At 43.4% G+C, this 27,664-nt stretch overlaps 1 protein-coding gene across 1 annotated transcript in view; it reads right to left on the reverse strand.

Annotated features, from left to right (window-relative positions):
* Positions 1-8,688: 8,688 nt before the first annotated feature.
* Positions 8,689-27,664, reverse strand: part of LOC126281951 (myrosinase 1-like) — a 108,521-nt gene continuing 89,545 nt past the window's right edge. Inside the window, exons 9-11 of the mRNA XM_049981313.1 lie at positions 26,035-26,169; positions 25,629-25,735; positions 8,689-9,319 (exon numbers count right to left, since the gene is read on the reverse strand). Of these exons, the coding sequence (XP_049837270.1) occupies positions 9,049-9,319; positions 25,629-25,735; positions 26,035-26,169 (513 nt within the window). The 3' untranslated portion in view covers positions 8,689-9,048. The remainder of the gene's footprint in view (positions 9,320-25,628; positions 25,736-26,034; positions 26,170-27,664) is intronic.

Here is a 27,664-nt window from a genome sequence, read left to right on the forward strand (position 1 = left end):
TTCAGCCTACTCTTCATCACTACTAAACTGGGATCAGACTCTATATATGCTCCTGGGTACACCTTACAATACAGTATGTGATTTTGAAATCTCTGTGTGACCATGAAGAAATCTAACTGGAATCTCCATATATCTCCTGGCGTTTACAGAGTCTGCGTCCGCCTCTTACGGTTCTCGAACAAAGTGTTCTCTATTACTAGCTGATATTTATTGCAGAACTCAATTAGTCTTTCTTGCCTCCCATTCCTGGTATGAAGTCTATATTCTCCAGTAACCTTTTCTTCTACTACTTACCTTACAACCACATTCCAGTTCCCCATCATTATTAGATTTTCATATTCCTTTGCGTACTAAATTACCCGTTCAGTATACTCATATACTTTCTCTACCTCATCATCTTCGACTTGTGTCGCTGGTATGTGTACCTGAGCTATCATTGTCAGTGTCGGTTTGCTGTCGAATCTGATAAGAACAACTCTGTCACTGAACTGGTTGCAGTACCACACTCTCTTCCCTACCCTTCTTTCGTAATGAGTCCTGTTTTCGTATACCATTTTCTGCAGCTTTTGATATTATCGTACTCATTTGACCAGAAAGCCTTGTCTTTTCCCATTTTTTCCATATTTCACTAACCCCCGCTACATCTAGATTGAGTCTTTACATTTATCTTTTAAGCTTTTCTAGCTTTCCTACAACGCTGAAACATCTGACAATCCATGCCCCGAGCTGTAGAACGTTATTAAATCTTTTTGTGATGGTCGCCTTCCCCTTAGCAGTTCCTTCCCGGAGATCCCAATGGGAGACTATTCCGAGATATTTTGCCAACGGAGAGATCATCATGACCGTTTATCAGTTACGGGCCACATATCCTGTGTGAATACATTATGTGTCTTTAATGGAGTGGTTTCCATCACCTTCTGCTTCTTCATCCCGTCGATCGTTTCTTATTTTTCCGCCTTTGGAGGACGTTTCCCACCCGAAGGACAAGAGAGTGTCCTGAACCTCTGTCGTATGCTACACTCTCTTTGATAAGGCTGTTGGAGGAATGAGGATGACTTATCATGCCGGAAGTCTTTGGCCGCGTAGCTGATGATTTTCATTCAGTATTTAAGGGGTGGCGTTCGAACCTGGGATCGAGGAGGTTTTGAGTACTAAAACGCTATCCTTGGACTAGCGGTTGTGTCATAGCAATTGCTTTAACTCCTGATTATTATAATACTATTAATCAGAGTTCTTACCTTAATGAGAAACCTTTTTTAAATTAAATTACAGGAAGCGTAACTTAGAACATTCAAAGATAGTGGTACCGTCGCTAGCTTAAGCTTCGAGTTTGTGACAAAGATTGTCTCTGATTTGTGAATAACCACTGTTACTTCAAATTTGAGTCTAACATGTATTTTACATTTCTTGACTTCGGTAGAGATATGAAGTACGGATAGCCTTGAAAAGATCTTGGACAGCTCACCTTCGTTCAAAATAATGTTCACAAACTCGTAATTTCAACAAACCAGAGATTTAAGCTTGAGTTGAGTAATAAGTGAAACTTCCTCATAGTAAACTTCATTTGGCTGACACAGAATAGGATTTTCAAGTCGCTGAGTCACAAACAATCTTAAAGTGATTCACAAAAAATCTTTAAAACCACTGCGTTCTTGTTTTAACAACTTTATTTCAATAACCGTTAAGCTTCAGTAACATTGGCACGTACTGAACATGTAACGTGCGCGTGGGGCACACAATACTCCTTAAAGCCTGTACTATGGTAAGTGAACGGGCTTCACCTTATGAGAAAGGACTTTCGTATAGATATCGACCTCGTGTACCTGAATGGTGGCAAATCAGACTTGCACCCACTCTGTAATAACAATGATACGTCATGTAAGTTCGAAATGCAAGTACACGTCAGGATGGACAAAAAGCAACACAGAAGATGCTACCAATTTGTTAATAATACGGTCCCCAGCCTAATTAGGCATTAACTGAGTTTCTTCCATGTAGAAGTTGGCAGATATTCGTGCAAAGCAAAAAGTAGTAACACAGCATAATATAGTTTCACGTTCTGTGGTGATATGGAAAAACCATGAATACATAACACTACACTATAATGTGTTCTATAAAACTTCGTACTGTCTATTGATCTGATTAAAACCGGGCATAGATTACCCTAGAAATAGCACTTTCGAGCCACACACAATATGTCAATTTTGATAAAGATAAAACACTGATAAATTTTGAGTTATATTTTGACTTTAACTTTTGCTGGTCACACCAATGTGAAACACTTCAGAATTCAAATGAATAAAGGGGGGGGGGACCCTAAAACTGTTATGATCACTATATTAAAAAAACTGATTACTGAAATTATCATGCATTCAAGATTTCCAGTATATGAGTTACTACTCTTTTTTTCTTATTTACTTCTCTTTAAATACCTTTATATATATCTGTCTCGAAATAATAGAACTTCTTTACTATATCAATATTAAAGTTATCATTCAACTTCGTTAGACCTTCGTTATTCATTTACTAGTTCATTAACGAAACATTTCTTTAAACACTATTCTAACATAACTAGGTCTGCAAGTAATTATTATTAACACAAAATTTTATTTTTCATTTCGGGACACTCGGATTGCACAATATTTGGAAAGGACCCTGTCTATGTTAGCTGTGAGGATAATTAAATGAGGGGAAAGTTCTGGTAAAATTTAGGTTATTATTGAGCAGTTCACTCTGTGGTCCATACGAATACAGTACTAAAAGTTTCAACCTGCTTGCATCGATGCGGCGGTTGCGAGCGGCGAGATGGCGACGCACAGAGCGCACATACAACCACAGCTATGGCTCTTGACGTATCGACACAGTAATTCTTCTTAGCGTCGCAATACTTCTCTATTTAGTGCCTATGGACTTTTGCCATGCTGTGTTGGCGTTGGAACGGCATCCCCGAGGCTCAGTGAAGCTACGTCTTCCATGAGAGCCTCCTCGCTCCAGAAGGTGTTGCTCAGACCAACGCCAGACTCCAACTACTCCTGCTGAGCCCGTTGTGCCGTGCAGTGCGCGCGTGCATTTTCCCGCGCTCGTCTGCCATCCACCTTTTACCGCTCCCTTACAGACAGGGTACTCACCCGAGGTTTTGCATTCTACATATCCTAACACATTGACTACGTATGGACCAGACGCACAGTTACCATTTTAAACATCTTACAACAGTTTCAACATTTGTTACATTTCTATTCTATTACAATATTGCTTGACATTTGACATAAACATTAATTTTCACATTGAAACTCGTTTACAGTTTTCTTAACATAATGGCATGAAACAAAAAAGAAATGAGAGCAGAACATTAATTACACAAGTTTTTCGAAAAATTAGAAGAAAAAAAATTACTTATTGATACAATAGTACAGCGTTGTTGTTGTTACAAACATTAACAACTCATATGCACATATTTCACCTGTTCGTGGCCATATCATGAACTATTAGTATTTAATTCTATTAGAAGTTAACACTATTTATTCCATTTGTTCCAGTTATTAATGTAGGATCGAGCGACTCGCTTCGGGAGGCCGTCTTTGACAAACCACCGTCGTTTTAACGCCAACGTTGACCAGCAGATATGGCAGCATTACGACTGAAGGACTGGTCCTTCTGCTCCTGTCACGCCCCATGCTCAAACCATGGAACGGGAAACAGAGCAATCATCTCTTGCAGTATCATATTACAAAACGCAATACATAAGATCTTTCCATTTCATCATCAGCAGAAATTTTAGGACGACTTACAATCCCTGTGTTGCCAGGCGGGGACTGCTCGATGGTAGAAGGTACTAATCACTTGACCTCACCGCCGGTATATCTTTTTCTATCCTTCCCACGTAATTCTAAGAACACATTTACTGTCACTGTTAAATTTATGACTACTTAATAATTCATGTATTATTTTCGTTAGTCTTTGAAGCAGGAATAGTTTTTCGTAAGGAGATTGGATATAAAAACACGACACACAAGAACTTTCATTCAAACCTGTATAACCATTTTATTTACATAATTGCAACTACATTTGTGATAAATGTAGGCTAATGTGTAATCCATGGAGGATTGCACCAATCAGGTTGGTGCTAATCATAGAAACAGGAAAACTAATAATTATCGCGACGCACAGCACAAGTAAGGAAAGCTGCGTTTTTGGATGTGCATGGTTTTTTCAATATGTCTTTTGCTGAACAACCATGGTTTACATTCTGAAACAATTCTCCATCTTCACACAATTTTGTCGCGTACAAAGCATGTCTGTTTTTATAATTACAGGTAATGAAACAAAAAGGCACCGGAAACGAGATTAGATCCAGAGACTTCGCGATGCTAGCGACCACATGAAACACACAAGGACGCCTAAAATATTCAAACACGATTTTCTCGAATACTGTTAATAGTTGCTCCTCCCTGTTTAAGTATGTTGAAGTTGTAGTTATCCCCTACACGAATCAAATCCACTTTTAAGTAAATCCACTGGAGCTGTGAATTTGGGTATTTACTAATGAGGGTTCAGTATATGTATTTAGGTCTTTACTGCTACCTGCAACTAAACCTATCGGAGTTGTCTATTTGGGTATGTACTGAGAGCTCGATTAGATGTCAAAAACTAAACGTTGGTAATTGTCGAACTGAAAAGGAAAATATCTAAATGGAGATAAAATATCTCCATATATACACTCCTGGAAATTGAAATAAGAACACCGTGAATTCATTGTCCCAGGAAGGGGAAAATTTATTGACACATTCCTGGGGTCAGATACATCACATGATAACACTGACAGAACCACAGGCACATAGACACAGGTAACAGAGAATACACAATGTCGGCACTAGTACAGTGTATATCCACCTTTCGCAGCAATGCAGGCTGCTGTTCTCCCATGGAGACGATCGTAGAGATGCTGGATGTAGTCCTGTGGAACGGCTTGCCATGCCATTTCCACCTGGCGCCTCAGTTGGAGCAGCGTTCGTGCTGGACGTGCAGACCGCGTGAGACGACGCTTCTTCCAGTCCCAAACATGCTCAATGGGGGACAGATCCGGAGATCTTGCTGGCCAGGGTAGTTGACTTACACCTTCTACAGCACGTTGGGTGGCACGGGATACATGCGGACGTGCATTGTCCTGTTGGAACAGTAAGTTCCCTTGCTGGTCTAAAAATGGTAGAACGATGGGTTCGATGACGGTTTGGATGTACCGTGCACTATTCAGTGTCCCCTCGACGATCACCAGAGGTGTACGGCCAGTGTAGGAGATCGCTCCCCACACCATGATGCCGGGTGTTGGCCCTGTGTGCCTCGGTCGTATGCAGTCCTGATTGTGGCGCTCACCTGCACGGCGCCAAACACGCATACGACCATCATTGGCACCAAGGCAGAAGCGACTCTCATCGCTGAAGACGACACGTCTCCATTAGTCCCTCCATTCACGCCTGTCGCGACATCACTGGAGGCGGACTGCACGATGTTGGGGCGTGAGCGGAAGACGGCCTAACGGTGTGCGGGACCGTAGCACAGCTTCATGGAGACGGTTGCGAATGGTCCTCGCCGATACCCCAGGAGCAACAGTGTCGCTAATTTGCTGGTAAGTGGCGGTGCGGTCCCCTACGTCACTGCGTAGGATCCTACGGTCTTGGCGTGCATCTGTGCGTCGCTGCGGTCCGGTCCCAGGTCGACGGGCACGTGCACCTTCCGGCGACCACAGGCGACAACATCGATGTACTGTGGTGACCTCACGCCCCACGTGTTGAGAAATTCGGGGTACTTCCACCCGGCCTCCCGCATGCCCACTATACGCCCTCGCACAAAGTCCGTCAACTGCACATACGGTTCACGTCCACGCTGTCGCGCCATGCTACCAGTGTTAAAGACTGCGATGGAGCTCCGTATGCCACGGCAAACTGGCTGACACTGACGGCGGCGGTGCACAAATGCTGCGCAGCTAGCGCCATTCGACGGCCAACACCGGGGTTCCTGGTGTGTCCGCTGTGCCGTGCGTGTGATCATTGCTTGTACAGCCCTCTCGCAGTGTCCGGAGCAAGTATGGTGGGTCTGACACACCGGTATCAATGTGTTCTTTTTTCCATTTCCAGGAGTGTATATATATATGTGTGTGTGTGTGAAAAATCAGGTTACCTTCCATTTGGAAAGTGGGTGCACTCAGCGACTGTTATGTGACTTATAAATTGTAGGGTGCAGAAATCAGTTGTTCTCTTTTAGATTTTATTACGCAGATACAGATTTCGGCTAGTAGTTAGTAGTCCCTGTTGTTCGGGCGTCAGTCACAATCAGTCAGTATTGAAAGAAATGTGACTGATGCCCGAACAACAGGGACTACTACTAACTACTAGCCGAAACCTGGATCTGCATAATAAAATCTAAAAAAAAAGGACGACTGATTGCTACACTATATATATATATATATATATATATATATATATATATATATATATATATGGAAAATTATCTCTACGAATGAGAATCATCGACAAATGTCGCCATTTGGCAGGTGTTGAATGCTTGGAGATCCATATGTTTCACGTCTTACCGAGAACAGCTATTGACCAAAATATCTTAGTGTGTCTGTCAGAAATTAGTCTCATTAATTTTCACAAATGATAACCAAGAACTTGGTCTGATATACAAATGACTAAACCAGTTGGCTGATACAATATCTTCCTATCGATGATTGTACATACTAGGCTACAAAGCTGAATTTCATGAAATCCGAAGCTGTAATTTTTAAAAACAAATTGTTTGTGATACTTGAATTTGAGTTTGAGTAGCTTTCAATTGACAGACTTGATATAGAAAATCACTGACATTTGAATACATGTTGACTTAATCTTCCTGGCATCTAAAAAGCTGGCACGTACAGTGACTTTACAGATGTTGGTCAAATGGTACAATTGTAGTCAAACTGTAGTTAACACTGGTACTTAGAACCATCAGTTAAATGGTACGCGAATTGCAATAATGATCATAATTATACATATAAGCTGGTTTAATTTTTTTGTAATACCTTAGGTGTGCTATATTCGTTTTCAAACTGGAGTTGTTACCTTGTCTTGTTTAGTATTACTGACCGGCGTAGTGTATGAAGTGAAGTGTATGAGGAAACAGGATTGGTGCGTTATAAGAGTGAACCTGGTATTGATATAAGTTTATAATGATTTCGAATTGCACGCTATTGGATCTGTTCCTTCCGCGCTTTTAATGTGATATTGATAGTTCGCACTCTAATGCCCAAGTCATTCACGCTCTAGCATCAAACATACATCCTCTTACTTTTGTTTGGATCTTTGTAAGCAACGTAACAATTGCCCCACCTAGGAATCAGCTTGTCAATGAGAGGTGTCATTTCACGCTGCTAACATCATGTCTAGATGTGTGTGCGTACACCAATAATTGCAAATGCGTTGCTATTCGTATCAGTATTCATCAGAAACATCCTCAACGTTATCCACTTATTCTCTTCAGTATACTTCATTAGTTTAAAAACAAAAAACTAACGTTATCTAATCGTGCAACATATTTAATTTAGTTTTGTTTTACAACAGATATTGTTTGTCATTAAAATATGTATAGAAGAGTAAAATAATGCACCATTGCAGCTCTGGCTTCGCTGAAACAAAATTAGAATGATAGTTGACGGAGGGCGAAAAGAATACATGCAGCAAGATTGGTCTACATGAGGTTTTCCGAAGTCTTACACATATGAGATGACAATCAAAATTCTGTATTGATGAGTCAATTTCCTGTAAGCTGATTACGATTGTGAAGTATACATAATATCATTTGGTCACTCTGTAAATTCTGTTTCTTACGTAAATACCGATGTGCATAGCTCACACAAACAAAAACCATGTAGCTGAGTAATCTTTGACTATTGCCACAATATCTTTGTGTTGCTACACCGTCTCAGCCTGAAAGATTTAGCAAACTTAAACGCTTTGTAAGTCGAGCCGTATTTTGAAAGATGGTCAGGAAATTTTCTTTATAAGTGAGATATGAGACTGACGGAATTGAGTATGAATATTTTTGATGTAATTATGGAGACAGAGACTAAGGAGACTAATATTAAATTTTTATGGAGTGCTGTGAAGGTGAGGTAAGGGCGCGAAAGCGTAGCATTGTTTTGTGTTGTTGAAATTGTATTACCGAAGCTCAGTTAATAGGACTGTTACAGTATGCGTGTTACTCTGATAGGAAGACTGGGTTCCCCTTGCTTAAAATTATTTCCTGAAGTCAAGTTAGGTAAATACTATAGTGAACATTCAGTTGATTTTTAAAGCATTATGAAACTTCCTGGTAGATTAAAACTGTGTGCCGGATCGAGACTAGAACTCGGGAGCTCGAGTCTCGGTCCGGCACACAGTTTTAATCTGCCAGGAAGTTCCATATCAGCGCACACTCCGCTGCAGAGTGAAAATTTCGTTCTTTAAAGCTTTACTTTTCAATGTACAGAGTCATTTCAATTTTGTCGGAAGTCATTTCTTATTAATTAAAATTCCTACCCTTTATTGCATTCTGCAGTATGGAATTTTAATTTTACTTTGCTGCTGTATGCTGAGAGCTGCTTTCGAGAAATCTGCAAAAAATGTTTCTCAAGACACAAGGTAAGTGAAAATACACTTGAAGACCAGGAACTTCTTTGTAAGTTCACCTACACATTTATTTCGGAATTCGGATTACATTCAGAGTAGCACTGCTTCTTTCCAGAAACAGTTAGCTTCAATTTGCAGACAGTGTTGAGCAAATCGTAAGTTGTGCACATTACTCGTATTTGAGTAAGCTATTAATTTGTTTGATAATCATTTTTGAGAAGGTCTGGTATACAGTTTTAGGAATAATCACTTAGAGAGAAGCAGACAGGTGGTTAAGTTACACGATGAGGAAGAATATGTTGCTCAAAGCGGAATGATAACACAAAATAGTTGAAATCACATTCTGTTTCACTGATAGTAGTTACACTCAGTCACGCGGGGAGACTGTTCTCGGAATTTTAGTTTAGATAAAAACCCCAAACATCAGTTGGACAACAGCGATCAACGCTGCTACCCAGAGGTGCACTCCAAGCCGCATCGCAGCAGACGTTTCATTGGACGAAGTAGACGTTTCGGTGGACGAAGTAGACGTTTCGGAGGACGTAGTAGAGTTGAAGTAGCTCTCTGGGATTTCGCGCGTAGCCGCAATGTTCTGGAACATCTCCACAGACCCTTTGGGAGTGCGTGTCCTGTTGGGACTTTCGAAGTCCACGTGGTAGATGCCAAATTTCTCCCTGCAGGCAGACAGAAGAGACACAGTAGAATTATTCAGCGACTGCGAAGCTAGTGAATATACTTGTGATAACGATACGATTGGGCACCTAAAGGAGTTTAAGATTAATTCCGTAGCTGCAGTGATAATGAAGTGTCAACTACCGCCAGTAAACTGTGGGCTCTGTTCACTTAACTGCTGAGGTAATCAGTCCCCTGGAACATAGAACTACTTAAACCTAACTAACCTAATGACGTCCCACACATCCATTCCCGAGGCAGGATTTGAACCTGCGCCCGTAGCGGTCGCGCGGTTCCAAACTGTAGCGCCTAGAACCGCTCGGCCACCCCGGCCGGCCCAGTAAATTGTCTAATTATGTAATGGACATCTTGTGTCCGTTCTTTCGGACATGTCGAGGGCGTGCTATGGTAATTTGTGTAGTTGTAGTGCCCACTGTGTCTGGATGGCGTACTGGTCAGCACATCTGCCTTGTAAGTAGGAATCCAAGACTGGGATAAATTTTGAACTTGCCCCATGATGTAAATCACTGCCCACTTGCAGATAAAGTGTAATTCTTTTGTGTCTTAATTATTATAGTAGTAAGTTTTACCAAATTGTAGTGGTTATCGTCTCAGGTAGATTCTGTCTCAGATAAGAAACACAGTTGAACAAACCAAAACTGTTTCCAAATCCGCAAGGGTCTTCATAGGGCTATAGGTATCAACGCACTTATCAAGGTCATTCCAGACAGGCTCTGTTTTCTGTTATGTCAGTCCCAGTGATCGCCCCATGAATTGCCACCTTGTGTCATCATACTCCTCTTCACTTAGACATTCCTCTTCTCCTGTTTCTGATCACTCCATACAGTATTTTCTTATTTCCTTTACTCTCCAGATCTATTATCTTGACCCATGTTTCCACCCATTCACTCTTTTTCTACAACCACTCCTTGTGTCTTTTCCATTTTCCGTTTTCCATTGTATCCGATGTCCTTTCCGAAACCGTAGTCAAGATTAGTAATGGAATATACCGGAATCCGGTAACAGTTGCAAGTTGCCTACATACGACTTCCAAGAGCATAAACTGGATTTTCAGTATTTCTCATAATTGTTGACCGAACTTAAAAATTTAAAATGCCGTCATAATCTGATCATTAATAGGTATCATATTAGGTTCAGAGTTTCACGCAATAAGACAGGTATTACAGTTATAAACTGTGCGTTTGTCTTGAGACAGCACTACTGGCAACACGGTAAAAGCCGGAATTTATTCATCCAGTATTTGAAGGAGAGAAAACACAGCGTCTTCCAACAAACATCACACATAACTCAGTTTTCACAACGTTTCTCTTGGAGAACAGGGCCGGTATAAAAGTGTTTTAAAAACAAACGCAAACAGTTTCGACCATAAAAACATTTATTTTGATGGTAACCGGTTTCGGTCAGTTTTTGACCATCCTCAGACCCTCATAGCAGGCTGGTAGGCGGAGGCGGTGAATGGAGCGGGTGTTGTAGCTCCACGAACTTCAACTGCTCAATCCTCTACGAAACTTTCTTCACTAACACGTCCCACAAAATGATGAAAGGATAAACGTTTATCGCTTATTAAATGTTCGTACCTTATACAGTAAAACGTCAGCATCAGACATGACGTTTCAACTTATTCTATCTTTACTAGGGACTCCTTTCGCAACCCAACATACAGACAGAATCCATGTATACCACTGAATTTACCTGCAAAATTATGTCACTGTGCGAGACATTTAAGAATATGTTACCTCATAGATACACTCCTGGAAATTGAAATAAGACACCGTGAATTCATTATCCCAGGAAGGGGAAACTTTATTGACACATTCCTGGGGTCAGATACATCACATGATCACACTGACAGAACCACAGGCACATAGACACAGGCAACAGAGCATACACAATGTCGGCACTAGTACAGTGTATATCCACCTTTCGCAGCAATGCAGGCTGCTGTTCTCCCATGGAGACGATCGTAGAGATGCTGGATGTAGTCCTGTGGAACTGCTTGCCATGCCGTTTCCACCTGGTGCCTCAGTTGGACCAGCGTTCGTGCTGGACGTGCAGACCGCGTGAGACGACGCTTCATCCAGTCCCAAACATGCTCAATGGGGGACAGATCCGAAGATCTTGCTGGTCAGGGTAGTTGACTTACACCTTCTACAGCACGTTGGGTGGCACGGGATACATACGGACGTGCATTGTCCTGTTGGAACAGCAAGTTCCCTTGCCGGTCTAGGAACGGTAGAACGATGGGTTCGATGACGCTTTGGATGTACCGTGCACTATTCAGTGTCCCCTCGACGATCACCAGAGGTGTACGGCCAGTGTAGGAGATCGCTCCCCACACCATGATGCCGGGTGTTGGCCCTGTGTGCCTCGGTCGTATGCAGTCCTGATTGTGGCGCTCACCTGCACGGCGCCAAACACGCATACGACCATCATTGGCACCAAGGCAGAAGCTACTCTCATCGCTGCAGACGACACGTCTCCATTCGTCCCTCCATTCACGCCTGTCGCGACACCACTGGAGGCGGGCTGCACGATGTTGGGGCGTGAGCGGAAGACGGCCTAACGGTGTGCGGGACCGTAGCCCAGCTTCATGGAGGCGGTTGCGAATGGTCCTGGCCGATACCCCAGGAGCAACAATGTCCCTAATTTGCTGGGAAGTGGCGGTGCGGTCCCCTACGGCACTGCGTAGGATCCTACGGTCTTGGCGTGCATCCGTGCGTCGCTGCGGTCCGGTCCCAGGTCGACGGGCACGTGCACCTTCCGGCGACCACTGGCGACAACATCGATGTACTGTGGTGACCTCACGCCCCACGTGTTGAGAAATTCGGGGTACTTCCACCCGGCCTCCCGCATGCCCACTATACGCCCTCGCACAAAGTCCGTCAACTGCACATACGGTTCACGTCCACGCTGTCGCGGCATGCTACCAGTGTTAAAGACTGCGATGGAGCACCGTATGCCACGGCAAACTGGCTGACACTGACGGCGGCGGTGCACAAATGCTGCGCAGCTAGCGCCATTCGACGGCCAACACCGGGGTTCCTGGTGTGTCCGCTGTGCCGTGCGTGTGATCATTGCTTGTACAGCCCTCTCGCAGTGTCCGGAGCAAGTATGGTGGGTCTGAGACACCGGTGTCAATGTGTTCTTTTTTCCATTTCCAGGAGTGTATTTAGAAACGTGAAAAACTAGTTTCTGCTTAAAACAGGACGCAGTAAAATACGTGAATTCCTAAGAGAACAAACTTCTGAGGTCATCGGTCCGTAGACTTACGCACTACTTAAACTAACTTATGCTAAGAACCAACACACACACCCATGCCCGAGGGAGAACTCGAATCTACGTCGGGAGAGGCCGCGCAATTCGTGACATGGCGCCTCTAACCGCGAGGCCACTCCGCGAGGCAGCACGACGTAATTTTGCATACAGTACCTGGATGAATCAGTGAATGTACCTACAGAATTATATTATTGCACGACAAGTAATTCAAGAGATATGAGGTCATAAACACTGAGATGCTTGAAAAATTCGTTATCGCCTAAAACGGCCCACAAATTACGCATACTACATTGATCCACTATTTTATAATGAGATCACTTGGATACTTCCAACAGACTTTAAGCACAATCTGAAACATTTAACAAACTTCGTCTCGCTTACTCCGTTAACTTAAAATATTTAACATATTAAACAATTTGTACTAAGGTGATTGAAATTGTTTTTATACATCGGAGTTCGATTCTTTAAAGAATCGGGGTTTTCATACTTAACTGTTTTTTTTTAAACCAGAAATCCACAAAAGCTTCTCATTGTAACGTCTCCAGTGACCACTTCTTGAACACATCCAGCGGTTCTGTTTCTTATTTTGACAGTCGAAAAATATGAGAATGTAAAAAGTGGTTCATAAATATGACAGCCCGCATCTCGTGGTCGTACGGTAGCGTTCTCGCTTCCCACGTCCGGGTTCCCGGGTTCGATTCCCGGCGCAGTCAGGGATTTTCTCTGCCTCGTGATGGCTGGGTGTTGTGTGATGTCCTTAGGTTAGTTAGGTTTAAGTAGTTCTAAGTTCTAGGGGACTGATGACCATAGATGTTAAGTCCCATAGTGTTCAGAGCCATTTGAACCATTTGAACTATAAATATGATAACTACGGAGGACCACTTCAGAGAACTGTGTATCAGTTACTTAATTCAAATGGAGAAGCGAAGCAAGATAGAGGTATAGAAGAGACAGCATATGGACTGGAAATGGATGGAAGTGGAGGAGGAACTGAAGAAGTCCTGGGGTTGTGTGAATTAGGTGTAGAAATAATCGTAGGAGCGGAAAAGCTGAGTACGCAGTGCCTGTAGAGAGTTATGACTGCAGTACAGAGGGAAATGAGAACTGCATAAGCCTGACTGGTGACGAGTTGAGTACGGTGAAAAGTTTCAGTGAAGGAAGAAGGAAGATTAGAGTTTAACGTCCCGTTGTCAATGAGGAAATTTCTAGCATTTGTGGAGTGTAATACAGGTAAACGGAAGAAGTCACAGAGAACAGAACGTATAAGACTAGCTGATAGCTGTGTGAGACATGTGAGAGAAACGATATTGAATAAAGAAAAGTAAGAAGGTGATATGCTAGTTCTGGGTCATGAAGGACAGGGAGGGAAGTAAGGGGCGAGCCAGTGAAATGATACTGAGTAGGTATAATAAAAATGCAAAAGAAGAGAAAAGACCATTGTAGCTACATAATATTTTCCATTTTTGTTTCTCCTATTTTGTAGCATAAGGAACGCCTACCGAACAAGATTAAGCAAAGATGATTACGATATGGGCACACGAATATGTAACTGTTGATACGAGGATGCCTAAGGAGGTGCACTAGATGAAGATGGAGAGCAAGAAATCCAGGCAAAATCTAAATGATAAGTGACTAAAAAAAGTAGAACAATACAGGTAGAAGACTAGGCCACACTAGTGGCAGAGTAGTAGTGGCAACACTGGAGACAATGGAGAGACTTGACTTCCAGTCAGGCCATTCCATTGGCGGCAAATTGTACGAGATGGTGACGATAATGAAGATGAATAAAATGGTGGTAATTACGACAATGAAGAAAATGGTGGTGGTGATGAGTCTTCTTACTGGTAATGGGAGAAGTGGTGGCAACACTGGAGAAAATGTAGAACGAAATTTTCACTCTACAGCGGAGAGTGCGCTCATATGAAACTTCCTGGCAGATTAAAACTGTGTATCGGACCGAGACTCGAACTCGGGACCTTTGCCTTTCGCGGGCAAGTGCTCTACCACTGAGCTACCCAAGCACGACTCGCCTCTCCTCCTCACAGCTTTACCTCTGCCAATGCCTCGTCTCCTACCTTCCAAACTTTACAGAAGCTCTCCTGCGTGCTTGTGTAGCTCCGTCGGTAGAGCACTTGCCCGCGAAAGGCAAAGGTCCCGAGTTCAAGTCTCGGTCCGGCACACAGTATTAATCTGCCAGGAAGTTTCATAGCAGCGCACACTCCGCTGTAGAGTGAAAATTTCATTCTAGAAAAATCCCCCAGGCTGTGGCTAAGCCATGTCTCCGCCATATCCTTTCTTTCAGGAGGGCTAGTTCTGCAAGGTGCGCAGGAGAGCTTCTGTAAAGTTTGGAAGGTAGGAGGCGAGGTACTGGCAGAGGTAAAGCTGTGAGGACGTGGCGCGATTCATGCTTGGGTACCTCAGTCGATAGAGCACTTGCCCGCGAAAGGCAAAGTTCCCGAGTTCGAGTCTCGGTTCGGCACACAGTTTCAATCTGCCGGTAAGTTTCACTGGAGAAAATGACTTGCCTTCCAGTCACGCCATTCCATTGGCAGCAACTTGTATGAGATGGTGATGATAGATGAATAAAATGGTGTTGGTTACGATTATGAAGAAAATGATGGTGGTGATAAGTCTTCTTACTGGTTTGATACTGTCCGCCACGACTTCAGACTGTAAAAACCTCTTCATCTCAAAGAAGCAATTACACCCAACGTCCTCAATTACTTGTTAGCTGTATTAGAATCTCTGCCTTCCTCTACAACTTTTACCGTCTAAAACTCCCACTAGTACTTTGGAAATTATTCTCTGATTTCTTAATAGTATCCTATCGTCCTATCCCTTCTTCTTGTCCGTCTTTTCCACATATTCTTTCCCTCGCCTATTTTAGGGGAGAATCTCGTTATTTCACACATTATCAGCTCACTTAATTGTTTTACTATTAATTTGTTTTATCATCATAGCATCAAATCATAGCTTATTGCAGCGGTGTCAGGACGTATATCCTCAAAATAAATTGATGGGGAAATATCTCTCAAGTAGTGCGTAGTATTCCCGCACTGCCTTTTGTAACGATGATACCAGAAATACACGGACACCACGGGAGGCGTGTGGTGCGTGGGGAGCCATCCTCATCCACGACTGCTTAACCACCACCCACAGCTCACAGAGAAACGTCGGAAAAGTGCCCAACAAGCACTTATTGTTTTCATTGGCCTTCAAGATGTATACAGTAGGGATGAGTTCCAGTAATCAGAAACGTTATACAATTGCCCTAGTGTCTGTGGAGATTTCCTCAATTGTTTCAGACACGTCAACCATGTGCAGCATTTTTGTTTGTTAATGTAACAAGTTGCTCGTGGTATGTACATGATAGAACAGTAATTTCCAATGGAACTATTCCATTTCCCGTGACAAGGGCCTCTCTAACACCAATCAGCCGCCTCTAATATATTGACACACGACTGTATAGCAGCAAATATTGTCATCTAAGAGCATCTGTTTCTTGGTCATACTAGTCCGACCATTTCGGATACTGAACTTTCATTGTTTAGATAAAAGAGACACCAACATTTAATTATCTGACAGCGTAAGTCATCGTTTGGCTTAATTCCTTATTGAAATTTAGGGACTATGTAAATTATTTTATATTATCTTTTGCTACCGCTTTTTTGCTTTTGCCTCATTTATGGTACCTAGCTGTTAAGAGTTATATCGTTTGTTTGATGCGTTTAAGTTGACCTCCGTGTTTCAAGATGTATTCAGGCATACACAGGCACAGCACTTCAAAACTGAAATGCTTAAAGGAAATGATTAAAGACACTAAGGAATCAATGACATAAGCTAACAGTGGTCAATTGTTTAAATCAATGGAAAAAAGTTGAAAATTGGGACCGGACTGGGATTCGATCCCGGGTCTCCTGCTTTTTTTTTTCAAGCAGATGTTCTGAATACTTGTTTGCGGAGGGAGGGGAGTTTGCGAAGAAAATAGCAAGCCAAACGCTATCCAGAAGTAGAATCGTCTGGGACTGGATCGGGAGGCAGGAGTTCGGAATAAAAAGAACGAAGTTTTATTTTTATTTTTTTATTGTTTATTTTTTCTCTTTTTTTTACAGTCGTATTGACCATCTATGATCACGTTAACAACTTCAGTTCCTCTTTTTCCTTTGTTGTTGTTTCCTATGTCTCCACTATTCCCTCATTTTCTCCCCATGAAGTTTCTTCCTTTCCTCTGTCCAGGTTCCCGATTTGTTTTATATCTTCTGCTTCGAAAGCCTTCCAAATTTAGTATATCATTTTTAAAACTGTTTCTTTATGCTATTTCTGATTCTTTTATGTTGTTTCTTTCTAGATCTTTTCTTACTTGTCTTGTTGGTCTATTTCCATCCATTCGGTAGAGGTGTTCGAAAAAGTTTAATCTTCGTTTGCCCATTACTTCATATATTTTCTTTATATTTTTGTAGATCTTCTCATTACTTGTTATTTTCCAGCCATCTGCAGTTTATATTTTTTCTTCATTCTATTTCATTTTATTCATTTATTTATTTCTTTATTTTTTTTAAAGGAAAGAGAATTCCGTCCACCCAACTGAAAGATAATAACCATTCTACTAGTTGTTGCCACTAGGGTCCTCGCATTGCCTGATCATCCTAGCGCGTCTTCTCATTTCTTTCGCTGGATCAGAGTTGCTCGTTTTAAAGTCATCTACATTGCAACACCTTCACCGTTTCTCGTCGTAGACGATGCAGCTGCGCGGCGCATTGTGAAGTGCACTCAAGAGCTAGTTCGAAAAATACAGTCTATATTTGGGGTTCGTAACTAGCGCACAATACCAATCCTGCATGTAGTTCCCGATATCAGGTACATTCATTCGGCCGTCACTGAATAAGTGATGGACTGTACGGTCTCGGATCCTCGTGATCGTGGAAGTGGCTGTGCGATGTGTGGAATGTGCGATGCTAGGTAGACATTGGCCATTGACATACTGTGTCCTCTGGAGCATGTTCAAGATCAGCAGGTGGTGATTTGTTATCCCTGCTCTAAGCTGGTGCACGAGGTACCTATAATTGTGGGTTGTCGTACGGCGTATATAGTTTGTGAAGTCTGAAACCCAAGCATTTCATCTGGTCGCTAAGGCGCAAGGGGGTGACACTCTCAGATGGTAATACCGTCCCGATTTGCTTGGCTACTGACTTCTCGACGTTAACTCGGCTACCTGAGACTGTGGCGAATGTTCTGATCCAATGCATGGCGAATCGCATATCATCACCACTACGGAGTACCAGCGTCACGTAGTCCACGTAAGCGTTGCATCGGAAGGTGGCGGTATCGAGCATTATCCCACTCAGTCTATGGCGCAGGCCGCATAATAGGGGTTCTAAGGTCAACGCGTATAATATCATTGATAACGGGCAGCCTTGGTGCACTGAGCCGTGAATCTGGACGGTTGACATTAAAAGACCATCAACGAGCGCTATCGACGACGCATCGTGTTGCAGGCGCATCAACACTTCGATAAAGGGATCTGGAGATCGTGTGCTCCGGAAAACTGCAGACAAGAATCAGTGGTCAACTCGGTGAAATGCTTGACTAAAGTTGATGGATGCCAGCGCACGTGGTATGCGCCAAATCTTCGCCTGTGTTATCAAGTCTCTGTATCAGCACAGAGTTGCGCGATCGTTGTGGGGACTCACGAACGATGCCTGATCCTGCTAATTACATACTGTATAGTTCTAATATTAGAACTACTGACAGTCTTGGGAGAGCCAGTCCTGACAAAACTCTACCATATGGTGAGCAAGATGTATGAGACAGGCGAAATACCCTCGGACTTAATATAATAATTCCAATCCCAAAGAAAACAGGTGTTGACAGATGTGAAAATTACCGAACTATCAGTTTAAAAAGTCACAGCTGTAAAATACTAAGGCGAATGTTTTTCATGTGAATGGAAAAACTGGTAGAAACCGATCTCGGGGAAGATCAGTTTGGATTCCGTAGAAATGTTGGAACACGTGAGGCAATAGTGACCCTACGACTTATCTTAGAAGACAGATTAAGGAAAGGCAAACCTACGTTTCTAGCATTTGTAGACTTAGAGAAAGCTTTCGACAATATTGATTGGAATACTCTCTTTCAAATTCTGAAGGTGGCAGGGGTAAAATACAGGGAGCGAAAGGCTACTTACAATTTGTACAGAAACCAGATGGCAGTTATAAGAGTCGAGGGACATGAAAGGGAGGCAGTGGTTGGGAAGGGAGTGAGACAGGGTTTTAGCCTCTCCCCGATGTTTTTCAATCTGTATATTGAACAAGCGATAAAGGAAACAAAAGAAAAGTTCGGAGTAGGTATTAAAATCCATGGAGAAGAATAAAAACCTTGAGGTTCGCCGATGACATTGTAATTCTGTCAGCAAAACACTTGGAAGAACAGTTGAACGGAATTGACAGTGTGTTGAAAGGAGGGTATAAGATGAACATCAACAAAAGCAAAACGAGGATAATGGAATGTAGTCGAATTAAGTCGGGTGATGCAGAGGGAATTAGATTAGGAAATGAAACACTTAAAGTAGTAAAGGAGTTTTGCTATCCAATATATACTATTCATGAAGAGAGGATATAAAATGTAGACTGGCAATGGGAAAGAAAGAAATTTGTTAACATCGAGTATAGATTTAAATGTCAGTAAGACGTTTCTGAACGTATTTGTATGGAGTGTAGGCATCTATGGAAGTGAAACAGCCGGCCCCGGTGGCCGAGTGGTTCTAGGCGCTACAGTCTGGAACCGCGCGACCGCTACGGGCGCAGGTTCGAATCCTGCCTCGGGCATGGATGTGTGTGACGTCCTTAGGTTAGTTAGGTTTAAGTTGTTCTACGTTCTAGGGGACTAATGACGTCAGCACTTAAGTCTCATAGTGCTCAGAGCCATTTGAACCATTTGAAGTGAAACATGGACGATAAACAGTTTAGACAAGAAGAGAATAGAAGCTTTCGAAATGTGTTGCTACAGAAGAATGCTGAAGATTAGATGGGAGGTATTGAATAGAATTGGGGAGAAGAGGAGTTTGTGGCATACATAACTTGACTAGAAAAAGCGATCGGTTGGTAGGACATGTTATGAGGCATCAAGGGATCGCCAATTTAGTACTGGAGGGCAGCGTGGAGGGTAAAAATCGTAGAGGGAGACCTTGAGATGAATACACCAAGCAGATTCAGCAGGATGTAGTCTGCAGTAGCTACTGGGAGATGAAGAAGCTTGCACAGGATAGAGTAGCATTGAGAGCTGCATGAAATCACAACAACAACAACAACAACAACAACATAGGACTACTGAAACTCTGAGCTAGTAACATGGTGAAAATTTTCATACGACTATCCAGCAGCGTCACGAGTCGGTAATCAAGGATACAGGACCCACCATTCGGTTATGAATAGGCACTGTCAGTACTCGTAAGAAGGTTACAAGGAAGTGGTACATCTGGAGGTATCAGTTCTTGGTGTGTCTCTTTCCAGCACGGCACCAACAGCAGTTTCAAGGTCCCTTTTGCTGGCCGCGTGTCGGTCTCTGGCATGAGAGACTCCGCCTTCTGGCACGTCTCCTATCAAGTCCGCCTCCAGTGCCTGCGGCACGGGGCATGGATCAGTCCTGAGACGTCTGTAACGACAGCCAGATCCGGTTTCCGTGCCGAAAACACTCGAACTTAATGGTCATCAAAAGCCTTGGCTATATCCCGTTGTTCATTGAGATGTCTACTGCCCTCCATGTAGCTAACGTGGACTAGCGCCTGTCGCCGCCTTTTGCACTCTGTCGGTATGTCAGATATTGAAGGTGGTTATGTGGACAAGCCTCGTTCCAAATGGAGGTGCACGACACGATCTATACTTTGGCACGATTGAGTGATGCGTTTTTGTCTGGTGAGGGCGACCGCTCCGAAAACTCTCTGAGGACTGTACGCCACGCAGCTGCTTCCCTACGGTATATAATTAAAGTTCGCCAGAGGGCCGGTTTCGCAGTTAGTCCACCATCTTATCATCTTACGGCCGAGGGGTAAGGACGGCAATGACGGACACACTTATTCCATGTATCTTCCCCATCTACACGACGGACTGGAGAGGAGAGATGGGTGGTTTGAGCTTCCATGGGCTCCTGCTTTCCCATACCCTAAGGGAACTGAAAGCTGTGGCACAGATGTAGGCCGAGTGATCCGAGAATATTATTGACCATAGTTTCGCATTACACATCGCCATCTGTAATTAGGAAATTCCGTAAAGCCGTCCGGTCGGCTGGATGAGTGACTGGTGAAGTGAGTATAGCAGCGTCTATCACAGTGGATGTGGCGTCATGTGCCTACCAGCTGAAGATTGTGGATGAGTATGTCAAGCTCAGTGCTCGGGAAATGGCGCGGAAGTTGGTCCGAAGGTGCTTATGTACAACAAAAGTCCCTGCCAATAACCAGAACGTCAAACCGATCCTGAGACAGCAGCCCCATGTTCTCTGCAAAAAATGCTGAAGCGTTCCCGCCGTCGATCTGCACCGGTAGGGGTATAGGAACTGATGACTCAGACTCCGTCCACCATGGGGGCTATGCTCCGTGGGCTGGGGAGATATCGAACGTCATCTGCTGCCAAGCACTAAGAATGTCGGCGACGACACTGCCGGCGGGCGAAGTTCAGCTGTGTAACCGAAGAGGTCAGGAAATCCAACTGCGTGGATCTCTTGCAGGAGAGCGATGTCGATGATCGTAGCATTAAGCATATCCTGCAACTTGGAGAATTTATGGCACGTTCTGATAATGTTGAAGTTGATTCTTGCCTTCCTTCTACCTCAGATGGTGTTGTCATCGATGGCGACACTGTGGGGTACTGTTAACTGCCACTCTCTTGGTCGCCGCAGCGGTAAGGGCACGCTGGGTGTCGCTCTTTCGTCCTCCCTCTTTTCTGTCGTCGACTCACATGCAACGTCGTATGCCCATGGGGCTGCTGTTTCGTAGAATTTCCAATGGTCGAATCCCGTATCTCTTTCCTATGGCAGCTGATACAGGGTCAGCTTCCCCTGGTGTCGCAGCCAGTAGGTCAAGAGGCGACGACGGGGTCGCATCTTGAGCGTAGAAGGTGTCTGGTCAGCTCGCCCGGCGGCGGGCGCCTTCTCTATGGCTTCTGCAAACGACGTCACTTTCCCGTTCCGTCGCGCGAATGAGTCAATCGTCGGAAGGCGCCCCGTGTCGCCTTTTATGTTTGCGAGCTAATCGTTGCTTACGGAGATGAGTTGCCCTGTCGGAGTGGGAGTGCTGATCGGTAGCCGTCGCTCCCTCAGTAAGAATGGTTGAAGTCGGCACGACCCTGTAATCGATGTCCGTATTTTCTTGAGGTTCGCCTGTTGACTGCACTTGTGGGTGTTGCAGTGTTGTCGCCTGGAGAATCAGGACGTATATGATCGGTGCTTCCTTCGTCCATGGGAGATGTCTCCTCCACTTTGACGTAGCCGAGTCTCCGCTGGTGGCGCCGAATCTCCGACCGGTGTTTGCGCCAGCCGGCGTTGAATATACTCCGAATTGACATGGCTTTCCTGGGCCCAGCCAGAACAAGTGCGTGGCTGGCCATCGCACATTAACATCACACAGCAACCGCCGATACTCAGGTAGGACGGAACGTATTTCTGTCAGTTTGATTTTTATTTGGCGAACACCATTGTACACCTTAAACGTCTCGGCGATTTCTCGACCACATGGGTGATAATGTTTCCGTGCGGTCGGAAAGCCGCAGTTAAGACGTCGGCCGGCACCTCTAAGTGGAGTTCAGAGACTATAAGTGTGCGGAAACCTAGGCCCGCATGGTCCACTTTAACCGTCCTGACGTGTCCATCTGAGTGTTTCAGCTTTAGTGAGTTCCTGAATTTCTTCACTACAGATGTGCACACCTAGACATTTATCATCTTGACGTAAACGACTCTGGACGTAACTGAGAAGTGGATGCCCACGATTTCCAGGGTGTTCAGACGTAGATGGTCTCGTAGTATTCCTTCATCCTCATATGCACTTGGTTTGTCGCGTTTCTGTTGAAACGTGATTGGAACGTTGCCTGCCTAATTGATTGCACCATATTTGGAATGTGTGCCTAACGACTCGCGACAGGTAGGAAGTAAACAACTGCTCTCATGCAGCTCCGCTGTCGAGGCTCAAACAATACTTTCGCACCTCGCCGGTGCTAAGCGTAAAACTGTTTGCTAGGAAGATGCATTTTCGGCTACGCCATCCCGACATAGTGGTCATCGCAACTGCACGGACTACAGTAGCGCGCCTCCCGTCAGATCTAAGTTTTCAACTTACCAGCACACTTCCCATGTAGTGCTCCTTGCCCATTAGCCTCATCACTCGCGGAATTTCACCGATTCCCGTAAGAGTTCGAACATCCTCAGTAAAGTGATCATTGGCCATCATCGTCTTAATTATACACGTGGTGTATGCTCTATCGGACATCTCTAAAAGAACAGACACCACATACACATGAATTGCGTGAGACTCTGCAGACCAGTTTGGCTACTAATAGATAGAGCTTTGTTTCCAAAAAATATTCGATTCCACAACTTAGTACTGAAAGTGGGTCTGAAAAATATTGGGACAGATATCGCGTTCCCAGCAGGCTTTTTAGTGTTATGGCTAGAAAAAAATCAATGCGAATTGATTATTATGACTAAACAGCAATAGTTGAGTATGTTTAAAGCTATGAATACAAAATTTTGCTATTGCTACTGTTAGGGAACAAGGAACCGACGTCAGACTAAACCCGTCGTCAAAATATCGTCAAGCTATAAGAGTAAAAACGGGCAGGGAGCTGGCATCCCCATCATATAAATCCAACAGTACTATAAGAAGTTTGAACAAACAGATAAATACACATTCATAGAAATATAACTGCTTTCTTTACCTTTTATTCTGGGCAATAAGTATCCGAACTTTGTGGTTCAAAGATGGGTTAAATTAGTTGGACTAGTGCTTCAATCAAATCATGTTGAACAAAGTAGGATTACCAGGAAAGCGTCGATGAAAAGAAGGCTAAATGGAATAATACTCATGATATATGAAACATCCTGGCAGATTAAAACTGTGTGCCCGACCGAGACTCGAACTCGGGACCTTTGCCTTTCGCGGGCAAGTGCTCTACCAACTGAGCTACCGAAGCACGACTCAGGTCCGGTACTCACAGCTTTACTTCTGCCAGTATCTCGTCTCCTACCTTCCAAACTTTACAGAAGCTCTTCTGCGAAACTTGCAGAACTAGCACTCCTGAAAGAAAGGATATAGCGGAGACATGGCTTAGCCACAGCCTTGGGGGATGTTTCCAGAATGAGATTTTCACTCTGCAGCGGAGTGTGCGCTGATATGAAACTTCCTGGCAGATTAAAACTGTGTGCCCGACCGAGACTCGAACTCGGGACCTTTGCCTTTCGCGGGCCATGTCTCCGCTATATCCTTTCTTTCAGGAGTGCTAGTTCTTCAAGGTTCGCAGAAGAGCTTCTGTAAAGTTTGGAAGGTAGGAGACGAGATACCGGCAGAAGTAAAGCTGTGAGTACCGGACGTGAGTCGTGCTTCGGTAGCTCAGTTAGTAGAGCACTTGCCCGCGAAAGGCAAAGATCCCGAGTTCGAGTCTCGGGCGGGCACACAGTTTTAATCTGCCAGGAAGTTTCATATCAGCGCACACTCCGCTGCAGAGTGAAAATATCATTCTGGAGTCATGATATATGTCCACTGCAGAAGAATGGGGCTGGGAGGAGAATCAGATATAGACTTAAGTGCACATAACAAAACTAGAAACTAAAGAAATTTGTTACAGTATTCCAAGTCTTGTGTTAAAAATAAACGTAAGATAATTCACGTCTCTGCATCGAAGTTTTCCAACAAAGATATGGTGATACAAGATTTATATGAAGATTTACAAGATCAAATTCCATGACGTGAAAAAAAGGAAAATTTTTTTTGGGTTGCTGTTGTCGCTGCTGGTGCTGTTGTTGTGGCCCTCAGTCCGAAGACTGGTTTCATACAGGTCTCCATCGTAGTGTATCCTGTGCTTTCCTCTTCATCGCTGCGAAACTATGGCAACTTACGTCAATTCGAACCAGTTTAACGTATTTAAACCTTAGACTACCTCTACAACTTTTATCCCACACAGTTACCGACATTACCAAATTGGCGACACTTTCATGCCTCGGGATGTGTCCTATCAACCGATAGGTTGTGCCAAAAATTTCATGATCAGTTATTTCAGTGCAAAAATAACAGAATTAATCCGCTAATTTTAGTGTCTTATTTCCTAATCTTATTTCCTCAGCATCTTCTGATTTAATTCGACAACATTCCAATACACTTATTTTACTTTTGTTGATGGTGACCTGTAATCTGTTTTCAAGACAACTATCCGTTCCGTCCAACTAGTCTTCGAACTCCTTTGCTGTCTCTAACAGAACTATAATGCCATGTTAAATATTACATTCTTTGTACCTTCTTTCTGGCGAAAGTTCTTCTTGGTTTCTACGTATATTACTAAAACAGTTGAAGACTTGAATTTTCCTCGCTGAGAACATCTTTGCTCTTAACACAATATTCCCTATAACAAATAGAAAATGAGTATGGCAAGAACTAAAGTGAGTTTGCCAATATATATATTATCAGGCAAAGAAATTGCATTAGATGTGACGACCCTGAACGTCGGCGTCCGCAAGTTGGAGGATTTGTGTGTGTTTGTGGGGGGTGGTTAGAGTGAAGAGCAGGGGGCTTGAGGAGGCAATTCCTACCGCCTTCCCCGAATGGAATTCTCTACTTCTCTAGAATGTAATTAGGTTTCTTGAGATGTCTAAAGATTTACTTCTTGTTGCGGGATGCGTTACGAAACTGAAAAAAAAACAGAAAAATAAAAAATGGAACATGTGGTATTTTGCCGCTCCCAAGGAATCTTGCTTGTGGACAGAGAAGTATTACTAATGCGAAGAATGCCGTCTAAAAGGCTTGACATACACAGTACTTACGTGTAGCCGCTCATCCATTCGAAGTTGTCCATTAAGCTCCATGCTGTGTAACCAATGACGTTGTTTCCGTCGATGTTTACGGCCATCAGCAATTGTGCCAGGTATTGCTGCGGAAAAATGATGGAATTTTTTTTTTAGCGTGACAAGAAGTTTCAGATTAATAATAACAACCAGCCGGAGAAACATTTGCCTATATTTAAGAAAGTGTTTGTACACCAATAAGCTCTGCATGGAACTACATATTTTGCTCCTAATGTACACATATATTTTGTAACACGTATAACGCTCATGCATCAGTAAAAACAACAGTTAATTTGCAATATACCTGAGAAATCTTGACCATGCAAAAGACGACTTTAAAATTCACCAACAAACACAAGTGCATTATGTTACTGAAAAAACTCACCTTATAATATTCTTGGCGGTCCGTGTCATTCAGTGTTCCTCTGTCTGAGAAACCGTTTTCAGTTACGAAAACAGGTGGGTTGTTATAGTTTCTTGCAATCCAGTTAAGCAGCTTACGGAAACCCCAGGGAACGACCTGTAACATAGAAACCGTTCAAATTACCAAACCTTCCTGTGTTCTGTTCCCCTATAACTCTTCGCTAAATACATCTCATGGAATATTCAAATACCACTTTGCATAAATCAGATGTTTCAAGCTAAGTAGCAAAAGTTTATTTGTCTTATTATAACTTCTCCTCATGCAATAACCGTTGCAGTGCACGAACCACTAAGGCCATTACATAGTCTGTTGCTATTTAACGTGTTAACTGACGAAGAGAATGGAATATTTGGGCTCCAAGATCAGGAGAGAATTGTTCTCTCTGTATCTTTCACCTTCGCACACTTCGCGACAGTGAAGTCCCTAGGGTGGAAATCGTGCAGCCTGTTACCGCAGGAAGTGTGTGAATTTGGCCTTTTCCTACAGCCATAAGTGACGTGCACCTACAATGTTTCAGTGAGGTGTAGGAAACTGAAGAGTGAAATCCTGTGTTTACTGCTCGTTACCAATGGAATGTCGGAATATCGCGCAACTTTATATCATCTTTTTCTGTATGTAAGTCTGTGAGAATTCCTCAGTAACATACGATAGGCTTCAGCAGGCTTTTGGAAACTGAGTTTTATCTAGGGCACACGAGTTTAGTTGGCACGGAATGCTTTCTGAAGGCAGAGTCAATGTCGAAGATGAACAACGCACTGGGTGACCGTCAATAGCACGAACAGATAACAACATACCCAGGGTGAGTGGTACGGTGCGAGCTGGCCGTAGATTAACCGTGAGAATTACTGTAGATTTATCGGGAAACTGTTCTAGTGTACATTAATCGGGAAACTATTCGGCTGATTCTGACGTAAAACCTGGAAATGAGCCGGCCGTACTGGCCTAGCGGTTCTAGGCGCTACAATCTGGAACCGCGCGACCGCTACGGTCTCTGGTTCGAATCCTGCCTCGGGTATGGATGTGTGTGATGTCCTTAGGTTAGTTAGGTTTAAGTAGTTCTAAGTTCTAGGGGACTGATGACCTCAAATTTTAAGTCCCATAGTGCTCAGAGCCACTTGAACCATTTGAACCTGGGAATGAGAAAACTTTGTGTCAAAATAGTTCCCAAAAAGTTCGAGGGCGGACTGTGACTGCTGATCTATAGGAAGAAGTTGAACACAGACCAAAATTACTGTAGCGAGTTATCACTGGTAATGAAGTTGGTTTTTCCAGAACGACTCCGAGACCAAACGTCAATATTTGCATTTATGTTAAAAGAATCGCCAAGACCAAAGAGACGGAGCGTGTAGAAGTCAAAGGGGCAATGAATGCTGGTGTGTTTGACTCCACGTGTATTGTGTACAGAGTTGCTGCCTTTAGGCCACACAATAAATCGGTATTACTACCAAGATATTTCGGAAATACTTTTTAAACGGGCCCGTTGTGTTCGTCGACAAATAGCTAACAACTAATCCCGGATCACGAATATGCACCATACCATATTGCATTGTTTGCTGGGAAGTTTTTAAAGTCAAAGTCAGTTGCTTATTCA

This window comes from Schistocerca gregaria, chromosome 7, assembly GCF_023897955.1.
Source record: "Schistocerca gregaria isolate iqSchGreg1 chromosome 7, iqSchGreg1.2, whole genome shotgun sequence".
NCBI classification, from domain to species: domain Eukaryota; kingdom Metazoa; phylum Arthropoda; class Insecta; order Orthoptera; family Acrididae; genus Schistocerca; species Schistocerca gregaria.